At 43.3% G+C, this 25,946-nt stretch overlaps 3 protein-coding genes across 3 annotated transcripts in view; 1 reads left to right on the plus strand and 2 right to left on the minus strand.

The window, feature by feature from the left end:
* Positions 1-307: 307 nt before the first annotated feature.
* slc5a11 (solute carrier family 5 member 11) overlaps positions 308-25,946 on the plus strand; it is a gene marked incomplete at its 3' end in the record, with an annotated part of 32,359 nt that continues 6,720 nt past the window's right edge. The window contains exons 1-10 of the mRNA XM_080448107.1: positions 308-379; positions 1,219-1,323; positions 1,787-1,846; positions 2,041-2,145; positions 2,433-2,538; positions 5,884-5,964; positions 6,877-7,082; positions 8,351-8,486; positions 10,905-11,012; positions 11,842-11,992. Coding sequence (XP_080304233.1) covers positions 311-379; positions 1,219-1,323; positions 1,787-1,846; positions 2,041-2,145; positions 2,433-2,538; positions 5,884-5,964; positions 6,877-7,082; positions 8,351-8,486; positions 10,905-11,012; positions 11,842-11,992 — 1,127 coding nt within the window. The 5' untranslated portion in view covers positions 308-310. The remainder of the gene's footprint in view (positions 380-1,218; positions 1,324-1,786; positions 1,847-2,040; positions 2,146-2,432; positions 2,539-5,883; positions 5,965-6,876; positions 7,083-8,350; positions 8,487-10,904; positions 11,013-11,841; positions 11,993-25,946) is intronic.
* Positions 15,305-20,025, minus strand: LOC308098574 (E3 ubiquitin-protein ligase RNF216-like; the record flags this gene model as incomplete). The annotated part of the gene is made up of 2 exons (XM_080446984.1): positions 15,305-17,327; positions 20,018-20,025. 2 exons carry the CDS (start codon positions 20,023-20,025, stop codon positions 15,305-15,307), a joined length of 2,031 nt encoding a protein of 676 aa, XP_080303110.1.
* Positions 20,227-22,099, minus strand: LOC308098575 (E3 ubiquitin-protein ligase RNF216-like; the record flags this gene model as incomplete). Its single annotated transcript, XM_080446985.1, has 2 exons — positions 20,227-21,866; positions 22,069-22,099. The coding sequence occupies 2 exons, from the start codon at positions 22,097-22,099 to the stop codon at positions 20,227-20,229; spliced, it is 1,671 nt and encodes a 556-aa protein (XP_080303111.1).

Here is a 25,946-nt window from a genome sequence, read left to right on the forward strand (position 1 = left end):
CCATAGCTCCAAAATGGCCGCTCGCGGTAGAAATGTTATTGTTCCAGTGGATACACGGATCCCTCCCCCAACCCACATTTGTGTACACAACGTGGCTTCCACAGCTTTTCAAAGATCATCTATTTAAGGTAATAAACGCTGGCAAGGGGATAAAAAAAAACGATGTTTCATATCTTGGCGGGTAATGTGTTAATATCTTGGCGGGTAATGTGTTAATATATTGGCGGGTAATGTGTTAATATATTGGCGGGTAATGTGTTAAATGGGTTGAGAGACACTGTCTAACACAAAGCTGTGTCTCTGCCAGTCCATGTGGAAGACCAAGCGCAGCACCGTGGACGGATACTTCCTGGCTGGCAAGAGCATGACCTGGTGGCCCGTGAGTTCCATTGATTGACCGACCGATGGACATTTTTCATTGACCAAAATACATTTTAGTCGACTAAATCAACTGTAGATTTAATCTACAAATGTATGTTGGCGGTGCCTTGTACAGTGGTGTAAAGTAACTAAGTACATTTACTTAAGTACTGTACTTAAGTACAATTTTGAGGTATTTGTACTTTACTTGAGTATTTCCAATTTCCAATACTTTTACTTCTACTCCACTACATCTCAGAGGCAAATATTGTACTTTTACTCCACTACATTTACTTGAAAACTTTAGTTACTAGTTACTTTTCAGATATAAATTATGATATAATGAAACATACACTAACCACTTTAGCCCTATTTTAAACCTAGGCTATTTGAAAATAGCAGATCTACAAGCTCACAACGCGTCGCGATGCGACGCGTTGTGAGCTTGTAGATCGGCTATTTTCAAATATTTAGTACTTTTACTTTTGGTACTTTAAGTACATTTTGATGACAATACTTTTGTACTTTTACTCAAGTAATTTTTTTATTCTGGACTTTTACTTGTAACAAAGTATTTTTATATTGCAGTATTGGTACTTTTACTTAAGTAAAGAATTGGAGTACTTTTTCCACCACTGCTTGTCTTTTAGTTCTACTGGATCTCTTCTACACTAGTCCCTCCCCTAACATTTTAGTCTAGTTTTCATTTGTTGACGGAATTGTCGATATATAGTTTTAGTCATCATAGCTTAGTTTTGTATTTAGTTTTCGGCAGTGGAAAAAGGTAGTCGACGAACATTTTTCGTCATAGTTTTGGTCGACGAAATCAACACTGCTTCTGTGTTCTGTGTCTTCAAGGTGGGCGCCTCTCTGTTTGCCAGTAACGTTGGCAGCGGGCATTTCATCGGCCTAGCGGGTTCAGGGGCCGCAGCGGGCATCGCAGCGGTCGCATATGAATGGAACGTAAGAGACTGCAAGTCATTCATATAAGGACTAATGGAGTCCTGGAAACCTATACTGTCGGGTTGGAAACCTTTCCTATATCTAAAACACTTTTGTAATGTCCAAAACAGTTACGCGATGCAAACAGCAGAGGGCGTGTAAAAAAAACAAGAAAATACGGGATCTTTAAAGTTTTCAGTCATTTGCTACTGTATTGTATTGAAAAGAGGATAAGAGAAAACACAGTATTTTAAAACAATATACTGGATTTGTGTACGATTTTTCGGTCATTTGTCTGGAAAAGTTTTAAAAAATCGTGAAAAATTGTATCGTGAACTTAGTGTCGTGATTCGAATCGTATCGTGTCATTATAGGTGGAAATCTAATAAAAAAATAATTAAAGAAATACATATTTTTCAAAAATGTGAAAAAAAGAGAATGGTAAATAATAACAAATGCATTTCCCAATTCATTTCATTATCAGGGCATGCTCATGGTGCTGTTGCTGGGATGGTGTTTCCTGCCCATATATATCGCCTCAGGGGTGAGAGGTCAATGCACAGCGCGCAAGCACACACACACACACACACACACACACACACACACACACACACACACACACACACACACACACACACACACACACACACACACTCACACAGTATATCATATCATATGCACATCCACTCAGTGCTGGTTCATATTGTATATGAATATCTTTGATGTCATTCTCTCCAGGTAACGACCATGCCGGAGTATTTGCAGAAGCGTTTTGGAGGAAAGAGAATACAACTATTTATAGCCGTGCTGTACCTGTTTATTTACATTTTTACTAAGATATCGGTAAGTACATTTCAAGCAGTATATTCAAGTTAATAATTTTGTCAATTTGTATGCGTGGGCGCTCGCGCGCGCGCGCGCGTGTGTGTGTGCGCGTGTGTGCGCGCGCGCGCGCGTGCATGCCTGTGTATTATGTGCATGCATGCATGTTTTTGAAATTATGTTTCATTCATTGCAGATTAAAAACAATTATGGATGGCATGATGATATCCCTCTGTGTTTGGTATGCATTGAACGTGCGTGCGTGCGTGCGTGCGTGTGCGTGCGTGCGTTTGCGTGTGTGTGTGCAGGTAGACATGTATGCGGGGGCAGTTTTCATCCAGCAGGCCTTACAGTGGAACATCTACCTGGCTGTGACAGTGCTGCTGTTTATCACTGCTCTCTACACAGTGACAGGTAAACATCCATACATATACCTGCTGTTCATCACTGCTCTCTACACAGTGACAGCAGGTAACCATCCATACATATACCTGCTGTTTATCACTGCTCTCTACACAGTGACAGGTAACCATCCATACATATACCTGCTGTTCATTACTGCTCTCTACCTGGGGGAGGGAGGGGTCCTACCTAGGAAGGAGAGGGAGGGGTCCTACCTACCCCCCCCCCCCCCTCTATCGGCCACTGTGAACTCAAAAGTGTTTTGTGTTCAAAAGACAGTTTGTTCCTGTCACTTGCAAGCATGTGAATTTTGAATTTAGGCATTTAAAGGTGCTCTCAATTAGAGCAGTGGTTCTCCAACTTTTTTCGTGCCAAGGACCCCCAAATTGATATGTTTTTGGCCGCGGACCCCCACCTGAAAATATGTTGTGCCCAGGGACCCCTAGAAGCAAAGATTTGAGTTCAAAATGTTTTGCTTTTAAACAAAAAGATTTAAAGATTTGCACACATTTTCGAGATTATCTGATATCTGAGATAATCTGCTATTTTTCAATAGCCAAAGTATATAGAATAATGGATAAAGTCGTTAAAATGATTGTGATGCTTTATTAACTAATTTTGCAGGGACCCCCTGGTACCCAAGGACCCCTGGGGGTCCCCGGACCGCACTTTGAGAACCACTGATCTAGAGCGACTAACAAAATGTACAATTATGTGCTGCAAAGTGCTGCATAAAACCTAACAACATCTAAATTACACTCGTACAATTTGCCATGGATGCTGGTGTTGCTGTACCCAATAGAGAGAATTCAAAATGGAAACACTGCAACCAGCCAGCTTTCTTCACTGAGAGAGTTATCACGCATACTGTACGTACGTCACGTGTATATATACTGTAAATATGTTTTATATTGTCACTGGTGGGCAGAAACCTTTTACTGTATCTCCCTCCATATTTCTTCTTTTCATGTTCTTTCACAAATTAATGCCCTATTTTATTGTCTCCGCCGGAGGCGGAGAGTATGTTTTCGCTTCGTCCCGCTGTGTGTTCACCTCCCTCCTAGCCAAGCTAACATTGGTCAAGCTCCACGTGACACGTGTCAATATGTTGACACCAATGCCTTTGATTGGCTAGAGCAGCGCTACTCAACCCGCGGCCCGCGGGCCGCATGCGGCCCGATCGCAGCGTCTTGGCACCCCCCTCATGGTCCAGAAAAAAAAAAAAAAAAAAAAAAAAATTTTAAGCACAGGATAAAAATATACATATCCGTTCAAATATATGGGTTGCTAAAACATTTTTTAAAAACAAACAGACAGACATACATACAGGTGCGTCAATTGTTACAGGTATAATGCATAGTTTTCTATGCATTTCGGGTTTTTGGGGGGGTTTGACCCCCACATTTTTCCGGCCGCACGGCTTTGCCGCGCGCCCAGGATAGGTGTCTGCCACTGGACATACACACAACACAAAATAAACTGGTACAGTGAAAAGAATATGATGTCAAAATGTACATTTTCTTGTGTGTTACAAAATCGAAAAATCCAAAATAGGACCGTCATTTTTATGGCGGCCCCTTGGACTTTTGGCATTTTACTGAGTGGCCCCTGAGCCATCTTAAGTTGAGTAGCCCTGGGCTAGAGGGACGCATGACGAAATAAAATCCTATAAATAGGTGTGTCACTTCAGTCTTGATTGGAACAGTACCTTCCAGTACAAATCACCCGTCCGTGCGTGTGTGTGTCCCTCTGAGAACACCTAACATTGGTCAAGCAAAGGCGCAGAAGGCCAAAGCTAAGAAAGCATACTCATCTACAACAGTAACACAGAAGAGGACTATAGAGTTGAATTGATCCCACAACAAGGCCGAAGTCTTAATACTGTAACAATTGGCCACCTTGATCAAATACATTATGTAGCACTAGAGAAAACTGACATAGATCAAACACACGAATCAACTGCTGAAACTGTTCAAGACAATGAAGATGAAGATGACAGACAAGCATTTGAACAAACCAGTCAATTACGACGACTCCCATATGACACATTGCTTCAAGAAGCAACATTTTTAGATGCAGACACTACATATTCAGTCGCCCCTGCAGAACACCAAAAACCACGCGCATTCTACCAAGACGACCCGTTCTACCAAGACGACCCGTGCTATTAAAATAGCACGGGTCTGCTGGCGGAGACTTGTGCTCCGAGGAGCACATTTTCTAGTTATTCTTCGATTCAAAGTGTCACACAAGAGTAGTGAAAATAGCCAATTTACAAGCCACAATGCGTCATGTAGTCAGCTTGTAGATTGACTATTTATTTACTTTTCTTCCTTTTTTTGCCTATAATGATACGCCCAGAATAGGGACTCAACATGGTTGAAAGTGGTCAAGTATGATTGATTGATTGAATATTTTATTAGACATAAATGTAAAAACAGCACGAGTACCAGTCAAACACTTTGTCTAAAAGGATAACACAAAAAAAAGTCGTCGCGGTCTTTCCACCTCGGAGGAAAGCCTGGTATTCGTTATTAATGGCCCGTGTGATCCGATCTAGGCCACACCTACTGGGAAAAAAAAGAAAAGCAATTCTATTTCCGGAAGTTGCCGGTTCCGGTTTGGCGGAGCCGCTTTGTTTTGGTTCCCCCTGTTTGTTTCCCCAATCCCTATTTAAATGGAATAGAATTTCAAGGATTTTATTTGTTAGGCTCTTTACAATGCCCTCGATCACGGCCAGAGTTATTTTGGGGTGAGGTTTTTCCGGATTTGCGGGTTCCGGCCGCCTGATGACGCGCCTGGTGACGTAGGGTTACTTCCGCTCCCGACCGGATCACAAACCCGAAAAATGTATTGATCCCAGGCTAGGTCCTAGGTATTCAATTCATCAACATATAAAATAGCACCAAACATTCAATAACGTTACAATATAAAACACTATATGTACAGAGTAGATACCCCCCCCCCCCCCCCACCCCTGAATGGTTTTCAGGCCTGTTTTAAAGGAAGCCAGTGAACAATTTTTTTTTGAGGGATGGGGTCAAGGCATTCCACACCTGGGTGGCAGTGCTGTAGAAGGAGAATTTACCCATGTTTGTTTTATGGGTGGGTGGTGCCAGATCGTTTGTCTGTGGGTTTTTTATAAATATTTAACCACTATTAACAAGCTTGTGACTAATTAATAACTAGAAACTACACAACCATGTTTTTTACATTTCCTGAGCAGTTTTGGACGTACAAGGTTTCCATCAGACAGCGATAATAATGTGTGTTTATACGTATGTAGGTACGGTATATATGTGTATACGTATGTGTTTTCATGTGTGTATGTGTGTTGTATACTGTGTGTTATCTCAGGTGGCCTGGCTGCAGTGATCTACACTGATGCTGTTCAGACTGGCATCATGCTGGCTGGAGCCCTCACCCTCATGGGCTTCAGTAAGTCACACATTCTCCTACTTCTAGAACAGTGTTGATTTTGACAGCACGTTTAGATTTAGTTTTAGTCACCTTTTCATGTCAAGGACCCCCAAAATTATATGTATTTGGACGCAGACCCCCATCTCAAAATATGTTGTTCCAGGGACCCCCCAGTAACAAAGATTTGATTTAAAAATGTTCCCTTGAAAAAAAAAAAGTCATTTTCACGATTTTTCTAAAATAGCAGATCTACAAGCTCATAGCGCGGCACTCGTTTCTATATTTCTATGAGCTTGTATATCTGCTATTTTTTAATAGCCAAAGTATAGCAATAACCCCCCCCCACCCCATCCATCCATCCATCCATACATCCAGTGGTGGAAAGTAACTAAGTACATTTACTCAAGTACTGTACTTAAGTACAATTTTGAGGTATTTGTACTTTACTTGAGTATTTCCAATTTCCAATACTTTTACTTCTACTCCACTACACCTCAGAGGCAAATTTTGTACTTTTACTCCACTACAATTACTTGAAAACTTTAGTTACTAGTTACTTTTCAGATATAAACTATGATATAATTAAACATACATTAACCACTTTAGCCCTATTTTATACATAGGCTATTTGAAAATAGCAGATCTACAAGCTCACAACGCGTCGCATCGCGACGCGTTGTGAGCTTGTAGATCGGCTATTTTCAAATATTTAGTACTTTTACTTTTGGTACTTTAAGTACATTTTGATGCCAATACTTTTGTACTTTTACTCAAGTAATTTTTTAATTCTGGACTTTTACTTGTAACAAAGTATTTTTATATTGCAGTATTGGTACTTTTACTTAAGTAAAGAATTTGAGTACTTTTTCCACCACTGCATACATCCTTCCTATAATTGCTCTGTCTGTCCGTTCCTTTTTGGTTAAAAAGGTTTTGCGGAGGTGGGGGGCTGGAACGGCCTCCTGGACGGCTACGCGGGCGCCATCCCCTCGGTGCGCGTCCCCAACACCACCTGCGGGGTCCCCCGGGACGACGCCTTCCACCTGTTCAGGGACCCCCTGACCTCCGACCTGCCCTGGCCCGGGGTCATCGTCGGCATGTCCATCCCCTCCATGTGGTACTGGTGCTCTGACCAGGTAAAGCGGCACTGTTTGCCTCTGCCACAAGCAACCAGTGGTGGAAAAAGTACTCAAGTGTTTTACTTAAGTAAAAGTATCAATACTGCAATATAAAACTACTCTGTTACAAGTAAAAGTCCAGAATTCAAAATTTACTTGAGTAAAAGTACTAAAGTATTGGCATCAAAATGTACTTAAAGTATCAAAAGTAAAAGTACTAAATATTTGAAAATAGCCGATCTACAAGCTCACAACGCGTCGCGCTGCGACACGTTGTGAGCTTGTAGATCTGCTATTTTCAAATAGCCTAGGTATAAAATAGGGCTAAAGTGGTTAATGTATGTTTCATTATATCATAATTTACATCTGAAAAGTAACTAGTAACTAAAGTTTTCAAGTAAATGTAGTGGAGTAAAAGTACAATATTTGCCTCTGAGATGTAGTGGAGTAGAAGTAAAAGTAATGGAAATTGGAAATACTCAAGTAAAGTACAAATACCTCAAAATTGTACTTAAGTACAGTACTTAAGTAAATGTACTTAGTTACTTTCCACCACTGGCCACAAGCAACACCTGCGCTTGATTACAGACCTACCTAAAAAACCTGGCCAACCTTATGGCCTTGACCGTAGCGACAGTGAGAAACCGCTGACAGCAGCATTAACCCATTAAGACCGGGGGACGCATCTGTGTAACCACTTTATCCATATTTTATACTTTTGGCTATTCAAAAATAGCAGATATACAAGCTCATAGAGCGGCACCGAGTGCCGCGCTATGAGCTTGTAGATCTGCTATTTTTTTTTAAATCGTGTTTTTTTTTTGGCAAATCTTTGAATATATATCTATAAAGCAATTGTTTTTTACTCAAATCTTTGCTTCTGGGGGTCCCTGGAATTTTCTTTTTTGAGATGGGGGTCCGCAGCCAAATACATATCGTTGTGGGGCTCCTTGACACTGACATTAATATTATAGCAACATAAGTGTTTCAGAAAACTGTTTTAAACTGATTTAGAAGACATTTGTATAGAATCCCCAGAAGCAATAACATTTTAGCTAGAAATGCTCGCTTTAAATATATATATATTCAAAGATTTGCACAACATTTTTCACGATTTTTCAAAAATAGCAGATCTACAAGCTCATAGCGCGGCACTCGGTGCCGCGCTATGAGCTTGTAGATCTGCTATTTTTGAATAGCCCAACGAAATCTAAAAATGACACACAGATGCGTTCTCAGGTCTTAAAGGGTTAACTGAGAGCTGGCTCTTGTCCTGGTCTCTCTAGGTGATCGTGCAGCGCTCGCTGGCGGCTAAGAACCTGACGCACGCCAAGGGAGGCTCTCTGCTGGCGGCCTACCTCAAGCTCCTCCCCTTCTTCATCATGCTGCTGCCCGGCATGATCAGCAGGATTCTCTACGCCGGTACTGTCATTAGAAATACAGATTATTTATCATTCAACACGTGAAGTCATTATAGCGAGCATTTTATTGCCATTGTTTTTGGATATAAACCTGTCGGACAAAGTTAAAGGGATAGTTCACCCCCAAAATTGGGTTTTGTCACATTCCTAAGCCAATCATTTGATGACCGGCAGCGGTTCCGGTTGGAAACTCAAATAGTCTCCTTTGTGTCTCCTACCGGAACCGCTGCCTGCCTGGACCAAGCGGTTGACATTCCTGGCATAGGAAGTGGGAGTCAACCTTTCATTTCCCCAACTGACCAGAGTGCAGTGGGCAAATGTTGTGACGTCAGGGCTCTCAATGCTGCACATTGGGGGAGGAGGAGGGGCGCGGGGCGGGGGCGGGGGCGGGCGCACAGATCGGTGAACCAATGGGAGCCCCCCGGCTGTTGTCTCCGGAGATTTCGAATCCGCCCCTCTATGCCAGATATCAGATGCGCTGAGGCAGGCTATTATGATTATTATGATAATGACTCTTTGGGCAAGGTTTCAGCATGATCAGAGTCCCTTTGACTTCCATTCATTATACAAATGTAAGTTAAAAAGTATACATTTGCTACTTCTGTGGCCCATACTGGCAGTGACAGACAAGACTGACACACAGATCATCTTATTCATAGATGGCTAGACTCCTGCAGAGCCATGGCATTAAAAAAAAAATAGATCTGCCTCGTAATATAAAATGTTATGTTGAATTATTGTCAATAACCTGGGAATCTTAACCACGTAAATCCTATATAATTTTACCACTCATTTTGTCCCTCTATAACCCAAATCTCTTCACCAAAATTAGCCAATTAAGCTCACAGCACCGTGACACTTTTGTGATCCTAGCGATTCAAGTGTGCCGTTGGGTGAATGTATATGGGCCGCTTGAGATGATGTTTATTGATGTTTTACATGTTGTAGATGAAGTGAGACGATGTTTATTGGTGTTTTAACATGTTGTAGATGAAGTGAGATGATGTTTATTGGTGTTTTAACATGTTGTAGATGAAGTGAGATGATGTTTATTGGTGTTTTAACATGTTGTAGATGAAGTGAGATGATGTTTATTGGTGTTTTAACATGTTGTAGATGAAGTGAGATGATGTTTTTTGGTGTTTTAACATGTTGTAGATGAAGTGAGACGATGTTTATTGGTGTTTTAACATGTTGTAGATGAAGTGAGATGATGTTTATTGGTGTTTTAACATGTTGTAGATGAAGTGAGACGATGTTTATTGGTGTTTTAACATGTTGTAGATGAAGTGAGATGATGTTTATTGGTGTTTTAACATGTTGTAGATGAAGTGAGATGATGTTTATTGGTGTTTTAACATGTTGTAGATGAAGTGAGATGATGTTTATTGGTGTTTTAACATGTTGTAGATGAAGTGAGATGATGTTTTTTGGTGTTTTAACATGTTGTAGATGAAGTGAGACGATGTTTATTGGTGTTTTAACATGTTGTAGATGAAGTGAGATGATGTTTATTGGTGTTTTAACATGTTGTAGATGAAGTGAGACGATGTTTATTGGTGTTTTAACATGTTGTAGATGAAGTGAGACGATGTTTATTGGTGTTTTAACATGTTGTAGATGAAGTGAGACGATGTTTATTGGTGTTTTAACATGTTGTAGATGAAGTGAGATGATGTTTATTGGTGTTTTAACATGTTGTAGATGAAGTGAGATGATGTTTATTGGTGTTTTAACATGTTGTAGATGAAGTGAGACGATGTTTATTGGTGTTTTAACATGTTGTAGATGAAGTGAGATGATGTTTATTGATGTTTTACATGTTGTAGATGAAGTGAGATGATGTTTATTGGTGTTTTAACATGTTGTAGATGAAGTGAGACGATGTTTATTGGTGTTTTAACATGTTGTAGATGAAGTGAGACGATGTTTATTGGTGTTTTAACATGTTGTAGATGAAGTGAGATGATGTTTATTGGTGTTTTAACATGTTGTAGATGAAGTGAGACGATGTTTATTGGTGTTTTAACATGTTGTAGATGAAGTGAGACGATGTTTATTGGTGTTTTAACATGTTGTAGATGAAGTGAGATGATGTTTATTGGTGTTTTAACATGTTGTAGATGAAGTGAGACGATGTTTATTGGTGTTTTAACATGTTGTAGATGAAGTGAGACGATGTTTATTGGTGTTTTAACATGTTGTAGATGCAGTGAGATGATGTTTATTGGTGTTTTTACATGTTGTAGATGAAGTGAGACGATGTTTATTGGTGTTTTAACATGTTGTAGATGCAGTGAGATGATGTTTATTGGTGTTTTTACATGTTGTAGATGAAGTGAGTGAGATGATGTGTATTAATGTTTTACATGTTGTAGATGAAGTGAGATGATGTTCATTGATGTTTTACATGTTGTAGATGAAGTGGCGTGTGGAGATCCAGACGTGTGTAAGGAGGTGTGTGGCAACCCGGTGGGATGCTCAGACATCGCCTACGCTAAGCTGGTCATGGAGCTTCTGCCATCAGGTGACTCGCGCGCACGCACGCACATACACACACACACACACACACACACACACACACACACACACACACTCTCAGGGAGTATGCGCTAGGTGAGCAACTCCATACAAGTGGATGGGAGGGGATTTCCGGTGCCCTCACTATTATTTTTTAACTCTATGCCCTATAGCATACATGGGCAACTGACGGCCCGGGGACCACATGCGGCCCCCACCTTCACTTAATGCGGCCCGCAGGTTAATATCGGAATACTGATATATTATTGATTTCAGCAACAGTTACAATTGCAAACATGACCCGCTTTAATTACTTCAATCTATTTTAGTAGCTTAATGACTGGTATTAAAATTCTATTGTCTTTTTATGTCCAATGTATTTGTATTTAAGTTCATAAAGTTAACATAAGGATAACTAAATACATTTGAAATATAATAAATAAGTTACTTTTTAGGATTCCCGTTCAAAAATAGCAAAAACTAAATCTGGATTCCAATTAAAAAAATAGCAAAAATAGCAGATCTACAAGCTCAACTCTATTTTTGCTACTTTGTGTGACATAGAATGGCGAAAAAAGTAAAAATACGGAGAGACAGTATATACAATGTGGAGTGAGTGTGGAAATATAGTGGCCCACTCCAGCATCAAAGTTACTCATAATGGTGTATGTGTGTTTGCTGTGTGTGTTTGCTGCGTGTTTGCTGTGTGTGTTTGCTGCGTGTGTTTGCTGCGTGTTTGCTGTGTGTGTTTGCTGTGTGTTTGCTGCGTATTTGCTGTGTGTGTTTGCTGTGTGTTCGCTGTGTGTGTTTGCTGTGTGTGTGTTTGCGGCGGTCAGGTCTGCGGGGTCTGATGATGGCGGTGATGATCGCCGCTCTCATGTCGTCTCTGACCTCCATCTTCAACAGCTCCAGCACCATCTTCACCATGGACCTGTGGAGGCACCTCCGGCCGCGGGCCAGCGAGTGGGAGCTGATGGTTGTGGGGAGGTAAGGGTCAGTGGTGTGAAGTACATTTACTCAAGTACTGTGTACTTAAGTACAATTTTGAAGTACTTTTACTTTACTGGAATATTTCCATTTTTCAATACTTTGACTTCACTACATCTCAGAGGCAAATATTGTACTTTCTACTCCACAAACATTATTTGAAAACTTAGTTACTAGTTACTTTGTAGATTTTGAATATACATTACGCACCTCATCCCTACATACATTTCGGCCATTTGACAATAGCCGATCTACAAGCTCACAATGCGTCGCATCGCAATGCATTGTGAGCTTTTTAGACATTTGGGAAACGGGACATTCTGCATAATGAGTACATAAAAGGTCCCCGACAGCATAATCGGACCAAATCTTGCAGTGTGTACTAGCCCTTAGAGTATGTCCTATTATTGTTAAACTCACCTGATGCTTGCCATCCACCATATACCATTGTCATGGCATATACAAAAACACAAGAGTTCTTTGGTGTTGGTTCAACATTGTAGCAGCAATAACAACAATAGCAAATACATAATAAAGAATACAATAGTAAGAAAAATAGAAAGGTTTTTTTTTTTCTATGTATGACTTTTACTCCATTACATTTCAAAGACAAGTATAGTACTTTTGACTCCACTAGGTTTTTGTGCATGATGCAATTACTTTAAGCATATTTTAGCATATTTAAGCATATTTAAGCATATTTTAAGTCAGCTGTTTTGAATTCTTTCTTTTCTAAAATGCGATTGGCAACAAATATACTCACCCGTGACCACTAGTGACCTGTTTGTTTCACCTTACAGCATGTCACCTTCTATGCTGACTCAGCAGCACCTATTGAAGTTTTTGTTCCCCATACTTTTAGAGCACATCTGTGGTCATAATATGGACATTACAGATGGCAAAAAAAATATGTTTTTTGTATTCTTATATCAAAAGTTCCTAAAAAGCCAATCTTAATTACTTCCTGTCAAACGAAAACGTACTGCGTGATGACAGAATATAAGTTAATCTTGATTTCGTTCACCTGTTTGATTCCCATAGCTCACGTTCCTCCAGAGTCAGACACTCCTGATTTTCATTACAGAGCTACTCCGTTTTGAATCTCAGTCAAGATGAGTCCCAGCCGGCGTATTACTCATTTTAAAGTTAATCGGCACACTGAAAACATTGTAGGTTAGAAATAAGCATAACGTAGTAACAAACATGCTTCACTTGGGCAGCGTGAGCGGACAGGCTACAAACTCTAGCCCTCTGCCGCACACATGCTGCAGTGAGTGAGATTCCAGCGTTCCATAGCCTGAAGGGATGGGGTCTTCTGATTGGCCGAGACGACGTTTCAGACCGAGACTTCAAAATAAAATGACAGAAAAAGCCATTTCACCACGACTTTAAAGTTGCACACCGATACGATGGGAATCCGTTATATTCTACCTCTAAATAATAATGAAAATAACTTGCCCTCTGCATTTAACCCATCCTAAGTATTAAGTGCCTTGCTCAGGGACATATGGACAGGGGCCGGGACGGGACGTGAACCTTCCCTGGCAGCCTCTCTACCCATTCAGCTATGGCCGCGCCTGTTTATTGCACGTGTGTATTTCAGTGTGCGCACAAGACGTATCGCCGCAGAATCGTCGAGCGGTTCACACACACACACACACACACACACACACACACACACACACACACACACACACACACTAGTGTGCGTCTGTGCATGCTGTATGCATATAGTATGTTGTAACAACACAAATCTGTGTCACTTTGCGGTGATTTCATGGTGCGTGTGTGTGTGTGTGTGTGTGTGCGTGTGCGCGCGCGTGTGTGTGTACAGTACATGTTTGAAGCATCTACAGCAGTGTTTCTCAAAGTGCGGTTCGGGGACCCCCAGGACAGGGGTCCTTCTCCCTCTAAATTGGGGGAAAGGTTTGAGGACCACTGGTCTACAATTTACAATCTAGGCATTTAGCAGACGCTCTTAATCCAGAGCAATAAGAAAGGTCAACGCAGGGTAATACACCAAATGCATAGAAATTGTCATCTATAGGATCATAGGTGAACCAAGAACCTATCATCAGTCTAACAGTAGAATATCCACCAAAAAAAATCAATAATATGTACGTTGAAACTATACACACTATAGGATGCCAGGTCAATAATAGGCTCTATGCACAGCAGCCATATTGGAAGGAAATTGGGCCTCTTCCTTACTTCCTTCAGGGGTTACCAATGATACTAATGAAGGCTCTGTTCCATTTTGTGTAGCACAGTGGTTCTCAAACTTTTAAATTTCAAGGACCCCCATAACTCTGAGAGTGTACAAATGGAACCAAATGGATCCGTAAGGGCCCATTTGGTTCCATTTGTACACTCTCAGAGTTACACACCCGTAAAGGGTCCATTTGGAACCCCCTCAAGGAACCATGAGGGTCCCTGGACCGCTCTTTGAGACCCACTGAGTGTTTCCAGTGAGCCAACATGCACAACATCAGCACCCTGACTCTGTTTGACCAGAATGGAACAGAGCCTTCATTAGTATCATTGGTAACACCTGTGAAGGAAGTAAGAAGAAGCCCAATTTCTTTCCAATAATGGCTGCTGTGCATAGAGCCTAATGACCTGGCATCTGTTTTACATAACATGCCTGCAAGGTCGTCGAGGCTAGGGCTACGACAAGTGCTACGGGCTAAGGTGGAGTCAGAAGAGATGAGCCTTCAGATTACGGCAGAAGATTGGGAAGTATGATATCAGTGTGGGGGGTCTGTAGTGCATGTATTATCAGTGTGGGGGGTCCGTAGTGCATGTATTATCAGTGTGGGGGTCTGTAGTGCATGTAGTATCAGTCTAGCCTGGTAAAAACCATCCCCCTTCCAGAAATCTCGTTTGCATTTGATTGCAGGAGTGAGTCTGGCCTGAGAGCTTGTCTGGGCGTTTCTGCGGAGTTCACAACATGAACTCTCCTATCAGCGTCCTCGCTCATTGTTCTGTGATTGACAGCCCACTTTGGCCAATCAGGTGGAAGCCGAATGGGAGTTCATGCCACACTCACTCCTGAAATCAAATGGAAATGAGGGGGGGGGGGTTTACCAGCCTAGTGTCAGTGTGGGGGGTCTGTAGTGCATGTAGTGTCAGTGTGGGGGGTCTGTAGTGCATGTAGTGTCAGTGTGGGGGGTCTGTAGTGCATGTAGTGTCAGTGTGGGGGTCCTTAGTGCATGTAGTGTCAGTGTGAGGGGTCTGTAGTGCATGTAGTGTCAGTGTGGGGGTCTGTAGTGCATGTAGTATCAGTGTGGGGGGTCCGTAGTGCATGTAGTATCAGTGTGGGGGTCTGTAGTGACCCATGAGAAGAAAGTCCATCATGTTGAAGTGAGGCTGGTTGACGGGATGAAGCTGATGGTTGTTGTTGTTGAAGGGGTTCAGCTGCTGCATCGGGGGCATCTGCTGCATCTGATGCATCTGATGCATCTGCTCTATCTGGGGCATCTGCTGCATCTGGGGCATCTGCTGCATCTGGGGCATCTGCTGCATCTGGGGCATCTGGGGCAGCGCCATCATGTTAAACACCCTGTCCTGGGGCGGGGCCTGAGGGTAAAACACATGCGGGGGGACAAAGATGGGCGGACGGATGACCTGGCGGACGACCTGGGGAGGACCGAAGATGAGAGGAAGGTTGTCGTGGGGCTGGCCCTGCACCCCCGGTCGCTTGGCCGGCGCGAGCGCAGAGTCCGCCGGAGGACCGACCCGCTTCCCCCCCGAATTATGTGGACTCTTCTTGTTCAGCTCCGCCTCGCCCTCCTTCTGGATCTCCTGGATGATTCGCTCGTCGTCCTGCGCGGGGTCGGTCCCCAGCGAGCACTTGCGACAGTCGCCGCAGAGCGTGCCCGGCGAGCGGACGTGCTGGCAGAAGTGGCTGTAGTCGGCGATGGGCTCTCTGCACAGGTAGCACATGCTAATGCCACAGCGGCACGTCATGCGGTTGCAGCCCTCGGTCTTGACCAGACCCGTACCGCACCTCACACACTTCCTCACCCGCGCCGCCGTCATGCGCTCCTCAAATCGTACCCTGGTCCTGATGTCGTCCGTCTCAGTGACCTGCTCGCACGTCTTGCCCACATGCAGCTTCCATTGAACACGACACTTCCTACAGCTCTCCTTGTGGCATTGGGGGTTGGGACAGCTGAACAGGGACATGCCTTTGTCCAACAGGGCTGGGAAGTTGCAGGATGGACACCGTACTAGTTCGTCACCGCAGGTGGCAGCAACCGCCTCCTCTGCTTGTCTCTCATAGTATTTACGCAGGATGTTCTCTGGCAGGACTTTCTCCAGTTCACGCACTGGGTATGAGCAGGTACACCCACCCTCCATGCAGCTCAGCTCTGACTGTCCAGAACCAAAGACCGCCTCCTGAGCGTATTTGACCAGGCACTCTTTACAGAAGAGATGACCGTCCGAACACTGGGTCATGTTCTCATCAAACACAAACTCACAATAGCAGCAGCCACACTCTATCAACTGGCTCTCCTCTTTATATTCCTCCTCATTGACCTGCAGTGCCATCAGGAAGTCCTCATGCTCTGTCCACTGCCTGAGCTCCCTCTGAACGGAGGCTTCCAGTGTTGCATCACCCTTGAAACCTGGCCGGTCTTTTTCAATGAAGTACATTCTCTTGTTGAATTTCACTGAACCGTGCTCAAACTGGAAATCTATGAAGCAGCGTTCTGAGGACATTCTACTCTGTTGCCTCTTTCCTGAAGGGTCGCCTGATTCCTGCCATTTCTTCAGAGCTTCGGATAAGGCCTTTCGTGTGAGTGCGTAGTGTCCCTTGAGAGCGTTGAGAGCCCATTTGATGTCGTGACAGCTGAGCATTCTGAAGTCAGCCATCAGCAGGTGGACAGCCTGCTTCACGGCCTTTCCTCCCACTGTCCCCAGCTTGCTGTAGTCAAACAGGTCCTCAGCCACGTGAGTCCGTGTCCCTCCAGACTCCAGCAGGATGCTGGTTGGAACTGCTGTGGCTGCTGCAGCCTCTCTCCTGGGATAGGCTGGGTTCTCCAACAGTAAATTACACACAACATTCAAGTCATAGTGTTGCTGGACAAGTTTCTCTACATAGTCTTCCTGGACATCAGGGAATAAGTCCAGCAACCCGCTAATCAAAGCTCTAAAATGAGGTTGATACGTAGACCTCTCTGCCTGGTTTCCATCTCGTGACACAGAGGGACCAGGCCTTGTGTCCTCTACGCTGGGAATGTGTGCTGGGGCTGGAGGGACCACAACCAGGGCGGCCCCATCTGAATTTGGGGCCAGGGCTGGTGCCGGAGCCAGAATGAGAAGAGGTGGTCTGTGGTAGGGGGATTGATGCTGGGGGGTACAGGGGGATGAAAATGTAGGTTTGAATACTGTATATACTGTTTATATTCCTTTTTTAAAGCAAGCACTCCCGTACTTTAGTTCAAGTAAATGTTTGACTACGCAACTGTCCCTGGTGAGATGTTTGACTGGGAGTGTCTGCACCATTGATTGTGAAAAAAGTGATGCTGCACCTTTATGAAAAAACAGGCAGGGTGGAACCCAATATTTGGGCATGCTGAGGTCATGTTGAGGTCATGTTGATGACGTCTATGTGAAACTCCATATTTGAGCAATACTAACTTGTGAAGTTAGTTAACATTGAAAACTTGAAATGGGGCATTCTGCATACTGAGTACTTTTACTTTTGTACTTTAAGTACATTTTGATGCCAATACTTTTATACTTTTACTCAAGTACATTTTGAATTCCGGACTTTTACTTGTAAAAGAGTATTGCATTATAGTATTGATACTTTTATTTAAGTAAAACATTTTTGTACTTTTTCCACCATCAGTTTAGTGTTTGGGGGATTAGTCCCAGACACACAAACAGAAAAACAACTAGAAAAAGTGCTCCACGGAGCACAGGTCTCCGCCAGGTTAGGTAGGTTATTGTGGCCTCCTGGTGGCGCTATAATAGGCCAATGTGAAAAGGGTGCCATTCCTTCTTGGGCCTTTCACGGCAATCGGACCTTGCATTCATGATTTGAGGCATTTTGTTCCAAAAATGTGTGTTGCTAAATTAGACCTGCTGGTGGCGCTATAACAGGCCAATGTGAAAAGGGTGCCATTTCTTCCTCGGCCTAGTGGGAATGTGCGTGCAAAATTTCAAGGAAATCGAACACGCTGTGTTCATGATTTGAGGCATTTTGTTTAAAACAAACCAATCCTGCAAACTTTGGAAGGCAATCTTAACCAATTAGGATGGAATATGGAAAATCGGACAGATCTGTGTTGATCACATACCTATAGAGATACTGTGTACCGATTTCCGTGATGTTTGGATCAAATCTGAAGGAGTACTGTCAAAAAATATGTTTTGCACAAATCGGCCTCCTGGTGGCGCTATAACAAGCCCATGTGAAACATTTGGGGCAGAGGTTCTGAATTGGCATCCAGGGAGTGTGTGTGCAAAGTTTCGCTGAGATCAAGCCAACGGTGCGGGAGATTAGCTGTTCACAGACGGACACACACACGGACGGACACACACACACACACACACACACGGACGGACGGACAGGGGGTAAAACATACACTCTCTCGCCATGCCTTCGGCCTGGCGGAGACAATTATCAGCGCAGTGGACCAGCTATTCTAATCTCATGTACATACCTTATGCTACGTGGATCTACAGATGGGTTACCATTTATGCACTTTATGTTTATCCTCATGTACATACTGCATGTGCTGGTTTCAGTGGTGGAAAGTAACTAAGTACATGTACTCAAGTACTGTACTTACGTACAATGTTGAGGTATTTTTACTTTACTTGAGTATTTCCAATTTTCAGTACTTTTACTCCCCTACTCCACTACATCTCAGAGGCCAATATTGTACTTTTACTCCTATTATTTGACAACTTTAGTTACTAGTTACTTTGTAGATTTTGATTATTATTACAAAACATGCATTAACCACTTCAGCCCTGTATACATTTCCACCATTTGAAAATAGCAGATATACAAGCTCACAATGCGTCGCACGAGTACTTTTACTTCTGTACTTTAAGTAGATTTTGATGCCAATACTTTTATACTTTTACTCAAGTACATTTTGAATTCCGGACTTTTACTTGTAACGGAGTATTAATACTGTTAAGAGTATTTCTACATTGCAGTATTGATACTATTACTTAAGTAAAACATCCGAGTACTTTTTCACCACTGGCTGTTTTTTTGCCATATGTAATTATGTATATACTGTATCTGCGATTTTTGGTTCTCTTATTTTTTTGTGGCGTTTATGCCTTTATTGACAAGACAGACAGTAAGTAGGCTGACAGGAAATGGGGAGAGTGATGGGGAGTGACACGCAGCAAGGGCCGTCGGGGTCGGGACTCGAACCCGCGACACGCTGTCAGGCTACACTGCAGTCTAGGTGCCTGGACCGCTACGCCAGCGGTCCAGGACATTTATTGTTCTCTTTCACAGGTTTCTTTACTGTTGGATTTTTCTCTTTGCTCTCCCTCTCCCTGTTTCCCTCCCTTTTCTTCTCCCTTTCTGAAAAAAAGATGAAGCTTGCACAAAATCATTTCTCCCACTTCTTTACATCGGTAAACCTGTGATGTGACAATAAAGGTGATTCTTGAAACTCATTGACTGCCAATGACGTATATATATATATATATATATATATATATATATACGTCATTTCAATCCAAGGCGCAGACCACCATTGACGTAAACGTACATCATGTGGTGTTTTCAGTGTTTACTATTCCGCAACCTGTGAGTGATCCTAGGAGTTCCAAAGATTACACCCGGAAATCACAAGCCGGTTTCGATAGGATTTATAAAAAATCTGCTTTCTGCTTTCTGTTCCTAAACAGCGTTTTTGGTGAAAACACGCTACATTCAACTGCCAATAACTAGCGAACGGAGCATCGCGGTGGCACTTTTTTGTTGTTGTTGATGAAAGTAGAGACTCTATTCTTTCCTTTGAGACACTACTCTGTGTTTACATCGTCATGGAGCGAAATATTCTGTGGGTCTTGAAAGGTTAGTAAAAACGCTCAAAAACGCTGGCAAGGGCTGCGATAGGCGATGTTTGAACTCTGGCAGTGAATGAGTTAATTCTTGATTCTTCAGACACTCTTCTACAGACAGCCATGTTAAAAACAACAACAACAACAAAAACTACAGGTATACTGTCTCCAAAAAGTCGGTCACCTCAGGCTCGGCGGGACACTTTTTTGGCCCGCTCCGGCAAGTCCAGGGGAGGACCGACCCGCTTCCGTGAATGATGTGGAATCTTCTTGTTCAGCTCTGCCTCGCCCTCCTTCTGGATCCCCTTAATGATTAGCTTATCATTTTTCTTGGAGCTACTATCTTGTTTGCACTTGCCACAACCACTGCAGCGTGCGCCTACTAACCGATGCCAACGAGGGCACTGGCAGAAGTGGCTGCCTGTGATCGTCTTGTGGCACACGTAGCACATGTGGCTGCCACAGCGGCACGTCATGTGGTTGCACCCCTCAGTCTTGACCAGACCCGTACGGCACTTCGCACACTTCCTCACCCACGTTGCCGTCATGCGCTCCTCAAAGAGAACCCTAGTCCTGATCTCGTCCGTCTCAGCGACCTGCTCGCACGTCTTGCCCACATGCAGCTTCCATCGGACGCGACACTTCCTACAGCTCTCCTTGTGGCATTGGGGGTTGGGACAGCTGAACTGAGATATATCTTTGTCCAACAGGGCTGGGAAGTTGCAGAATGGACACCGTACTAGTTCGTCACCGCAGGCGGCAGCAACCGCCTCCTCTGCTTGTCTCTCATAGTATTTACACAGGATGTTCTCTGGCAGGACTTTCTCCAGTTCACGCACTGGGTATGAGCAGGTACACTCACCCTCCATGCAGCTCAGCTCTGACTGTCCAGAGCCAAAGACCGCCTCCTGAGCGTATTTGACCAGGCACTCTTTACAGAAGAGATGACCGTCCGAACACTGGGTCATCTTCTCAAACACAAACTCGCCATAGCAGCAGCCACACTCTATCAGCTGGCTGTCCTCTTTATTTTCATCCTCATTGACCCGCAGTGCCAGCAAGAAGTCCTCATGCTCTGTCCACTGCCTGAGCTCCCTCTGAACGGAGGCTTCCAGTGTTTCATCAGTCTTGAAACTTGGCCGTTCATTTTCAAGGAGGTACATTCTCTTGTTGAATTTCACTGAACCGTGCTCAAACTGGAAATCCATGAAGCAGCGATCAGAAGACGCTCTACTCTGTCGCCTCTTTCCTGGAGGGTCGCCTGACTCCTGCCATTTCTTCAGAGCTTCGGATAAGGCCTTGCGTGTGAGAGCATAGTGTCCCTTGAGAGCATTGACAGCCCATTTGATGTCATGACGGCTGAGCATTCTGAGGTCAGCCATCAGCAGGTGGACAGCCTGCTTCACGGCCTTTCCTCTCACTGTCCCCAGCTTGCTGTAGTCAAACAGGTCCTCAGCCACGTGAGTCCGTGTCCCTCCAGACTCCACCAGGATGCTGTTGGGAACAGCTGTGGCTGCTGCAGCCTCTCTCCTGGGATAGGCTGGGTTCTCCAACAGTAAATTACACACAACATTCAAGTCATTGTGTTGTTGGACAAGTTCTTCTACGTAGTCTTCCTGGACATCAGGGAATAAGTCCAACACTTCAGTGATAAAAGTGCTATTAGGACATTGAGACTTAGTCCTCTTTGCCCTGTTTCCCTGTCGTGGCACAGAGGGACCAGGCCTTGTGTGCTCCATTCTGGGAATCTGTGCTGGGGCTGGAGGGACCACGACCAGGGCAGGGGCAAAGTTGGCCCCTTCTGGGTTCGGGGCCACGGTTGGTGCTGAAGCCAGAATTAAATCAGGGTTGTCTGTCGTGGGGATTGATGCCGGCGACGCAGAGGGTACAGAGTAATGAAAATACACTCTTGAATACTTAGGTATTCTATGCACTAGTAATTCTCTCCAAATTAAATTTGATTTGAAATTAAGAATTCAATTAGGGGTTTCTTTCAACACAAAACTGCAAAAGACATGATACTGTACATTCATCGAAATAGACAGGGTGGAACTCCATATTCACGCGAGACTGAGGTCATATCGATGACGTCAAGGTGGAAATACATTTTGGGGCAAAACTAACATACAAAACATCCGATTGGATCAGATGTGCTCTGATCTGATGCCATAACCGAGTCTATGATGTCAGTCGTCTGTGACGTACCTATGATGTATGACTCCAAATGTGGGCAATGTGTAACTGTGTCAACCCAGTCGAACTAAGCACCATTGACTTCCATCCATTATGGAATGAAAGTGAAATATTTAAAAGTATAAAACACATAAATGCAGGGAGGTAATTTCTTGGTCCACTGGCCGCGTCCACCAGAAGTTAGGCGCTGATTGGTCCCAGAAGTTTTTAAGATTAGATACAGACAGACAGTCAGTCTTATAGACAGCTAGCCTCCTGCAGAGCCGTGTTGTATCTGCATGGGGGTCCGTAGTCAGTGGTGGACTGGTTTTTACTTAAGTAAAAGTATCAATACTGCAATGTAGAAATACTACATTGGTATACTATACTGTCTCCAAAAAGTGGGTCACCTCAGGCTCAGTGGGATACCTTTTTGGCCTGCTCTGGCAGGCCCAAAGGAGGACCGACCCGCTTCCGTGAATGACGAGGACTCTTCTTGTTCAGCTCTGCCTCGCCCTCCTTCTGGATCCGCTTAAAGTTTCGCTTATCATTTTTCTCTGAGCTACTATTTTGTGAGCACTTGCCACAGCTACTGCAGTGTGCGCCTACTACCCGATGCGAACCACGGCACTGGCAGAAGTGGCTGCCTGTGATCTTATTTCGGCACACGTAGCACATGTGGCTGCCACATGAGGCTTCCAGTGTTTCATCAGCCTTGAAACCCTGCCGTTCATTTTCAAGGTCTGTCGTGGGGGATTGAAGTCGGCGACACAGAGAGTACAGAGTAATGAAAATACACTCTTGAATACTTAGGTATTCTATGCACAAGTACTCTAGTAATTCTTTCCAAATTAAATTTGAAATTAAGAGATTGATTGATTGAAGTACTTTATTTAGAAAGACAGGGTAACAGTACATGGAAGACATGGTAACAGTACATGGAAGTACAATACAATACAAGGTCCTCTAAACCGGATCGCTCAAAAAAGCACGATGGCTTATTTAAAATGAGATCTGCCTCGAGTTTCTTTCAGCACAAAACTGCAAAAGACGTGATACTGTACATTCATAGAAATAGACAGGGTGGAACTCCATATTCACGCGAGACTGAGGTCATATCGATGACGTCAAGAAATAAATTTTGGGGCAAAACTAACATACAGAACATCAGATTGTGCAGGATGTGCTCAGATGTGCTCTGATCTGATGCCATAACCGAGTCTGTGACGTATCTATGATGTATGACTCCAAATGTGGGCAATGTGTAACTGTGTCAACCCAGTCGTTCTGAGCACCATTGACTTCCATCCATTATAGAATGAATAAAACGCATAAATGCAGGGAGGTACTTGCCTGGTCCACTGGCCGCGTGCACCAGAAGTTAGGCGCTGATTAGCCTCGGGAACCCAAGCCTTTTTTTTTTTTTTTTCAAAAGAAAAAAAGCCTGGGGTAACTTGCAGGAACTGTGGCCTAGGAGTGGGAGTGAACCTTGTATTTTCCTAACCAATCAGAGTGCAGAGGGGCGTCGCTCCAAATTTGGTGACGTCAGTGGTCTGTGCACAGGCCGGGGGGGGGGGAGGCGTGCACATAGATTGGTGAAGCAATAGGGAGCAGCATTAGGTTTGGATCCGCCCCTCTATGCCTTGGAAAGCCTATGGTTCCTCCAGCCTAGGCGCTGATAGGTCTCAGCAGTTTGTAAGATTACAGACAGACAGACAGTCTTAGGGCGGATTCAGACTATGGTCCCGAGTGCGCACCCCGGACCACTTGGGTTGGTGTGAACGTTGCGTATCGTTCCCCTGAACGGATCACCGTACCGTACCGTACCCGAGACCGCCTCCGGAGGTAGTCTCCGATCCGGATCATGCGTAGATTATTCTCAAAAGCGTATTCTTTTTAGTACATATTTGTTTCAATTTGAGGACAGGGTAACTTTACACTCATTCACTATGTCAATTTTTTTTTAAATTTATTTACGAAGATAAACTCTGGGTCATTCACTTCTCTAATCAGTCAGTGGTTTCTTTAGCTTGCATTGTATTTCAAGTTTAGTGTAAACACACCAGCTTACCTGATGAAATAACTTTAGCTTGTGTGCTTACCAAGACATTGTAATGAGTTGTCGTAGTCGACAAAAACATTTTGTCATTGCAGTGTTCATTTTGACAACACTTTGTTTTTATTTCGTTTTTTCTTTTGAATAATTTATTTATCTGATTTATTTATTTTTTGTTTAGTTTTAGTCTACAGTTGATTTAATCGACAACATTTTATTTTGGCAGGCCCCAAATTTGGGGTCAATCGGACGCTGTGTTAATATTTTTTTAGCCTGGAATCCAGACTGATTCACTCCGGAGAACCAAAACTTTTGGAGAACCAAAAAGAAGAATCAGCTGAACGTGGCAATTTTTTTTTTCTAAAATGGGCACCTCTCACAATCTTTGGATGCCCATAATAGCCAATCAGAATGATACATGTTGATCACATGACTCCAGAGATAATTTGTTGTGATTTGTCTAAGTTTTGGACACAATCTGTAGTAGTAAAAAAATTGTGAATGAAGAAAATGCAAAATGGCGGAAAATCTAATTAGGCGGAAATGGGTGCGAACTATATGGGGAGTTGTGTCATCATGACCAGAGGAATTCATTAATTTTTTTATTGTACGACTTGAGTCTACAGTCCTAAGGTTCAAAGCAGTGGTGTAAAGTAACTAAGTACATTTACTCAATACTGTTACTTAAGTACACTTTTGAGGTATCTTTTTTACTTTACTGGAGTATTTCCAATTCTCAGTACTTCTACTTCTACTCCACTACATCTCAGAGGCAAATATTATACTTTTACTCTACACTACAATTATTTGAACACTTTAGTTACTAGTTACATTGTAGATTTTGATTATTAATACAAAACATACACTAACCACTTAAACTAAACTTGTGAAATGGGACATTCTGCATAATGAGCACTTTTACTTTTGGTACTTTAAGTACATTTTTATACCAATACTTTTGTACTTTTACTCAAGTACATTTTTAATTCCAGACTTTTACTTGTAATGGAGTATTTCTACATTGCAGTATTGATACTTTTACTACAAAATGTTAGTACTTTTTCCACCACTGGTTCAAAGGTATCATTATAGGCCAAAACGTGAAGCAACCTGACTCCGCCAGATGGGGGCGGTATTGACTTCACAATACAGCCTCCTTCTGGACTCGCTCACAGTAGAGTAGAGCTGCCCGCACCGCTGCGTGTTCGAACCAATCAGTGGCTGCTAGGGGCAGCTACCAAGTAGCTTGAAAAAAAAAAAGGGGACCGCCCCTTCATCGATTGTGCTACCGAGGTCCCAGATGGAAGTAGCCTGTGAAAAAAATGTGACGCAAGCTTCTTCCATCTGGCAGAGTCAGGTTATGTTATAACTCCACCATGAGACAGATTCTTTTGGTGGGGGGGGGGGACCATAATCTCCGCCTTCCGGACTTAGATATATAGACGTTTGTGGAGGAACGTGTGGGTGTGGGGGTCCGTACTTCTTGGGAAGGTCCATTATGTCCATGATGATGGTTGATGGGAGGATGATGATGGTGGTGGTGGTGGTGCTGGAAAGTACCGAAGTACTCACGTACTGTACTTAAGTACAATTTTGAGGTATTTGTACTTTACTCGAGTATTTCTAATTTCCAATACGTTTACTTCTACTCCACCACATCTCAGAGGCAAATATTGT

Source organism: Gymnoscopelus braueri (genome assembly GCF_963280865.1).
Source record: "Gymnoscopelus braueri genome assembly, chromosome: 13".
In the NCBI taxonomy this organism is placed as follows: domain Eukaryota; kingdom Metazoa; phylum Chordata; class Actinopteri; order Myctophiformes; family Myctophidae; genus Gymnoscopelus; species Gymnoscopelus braueri.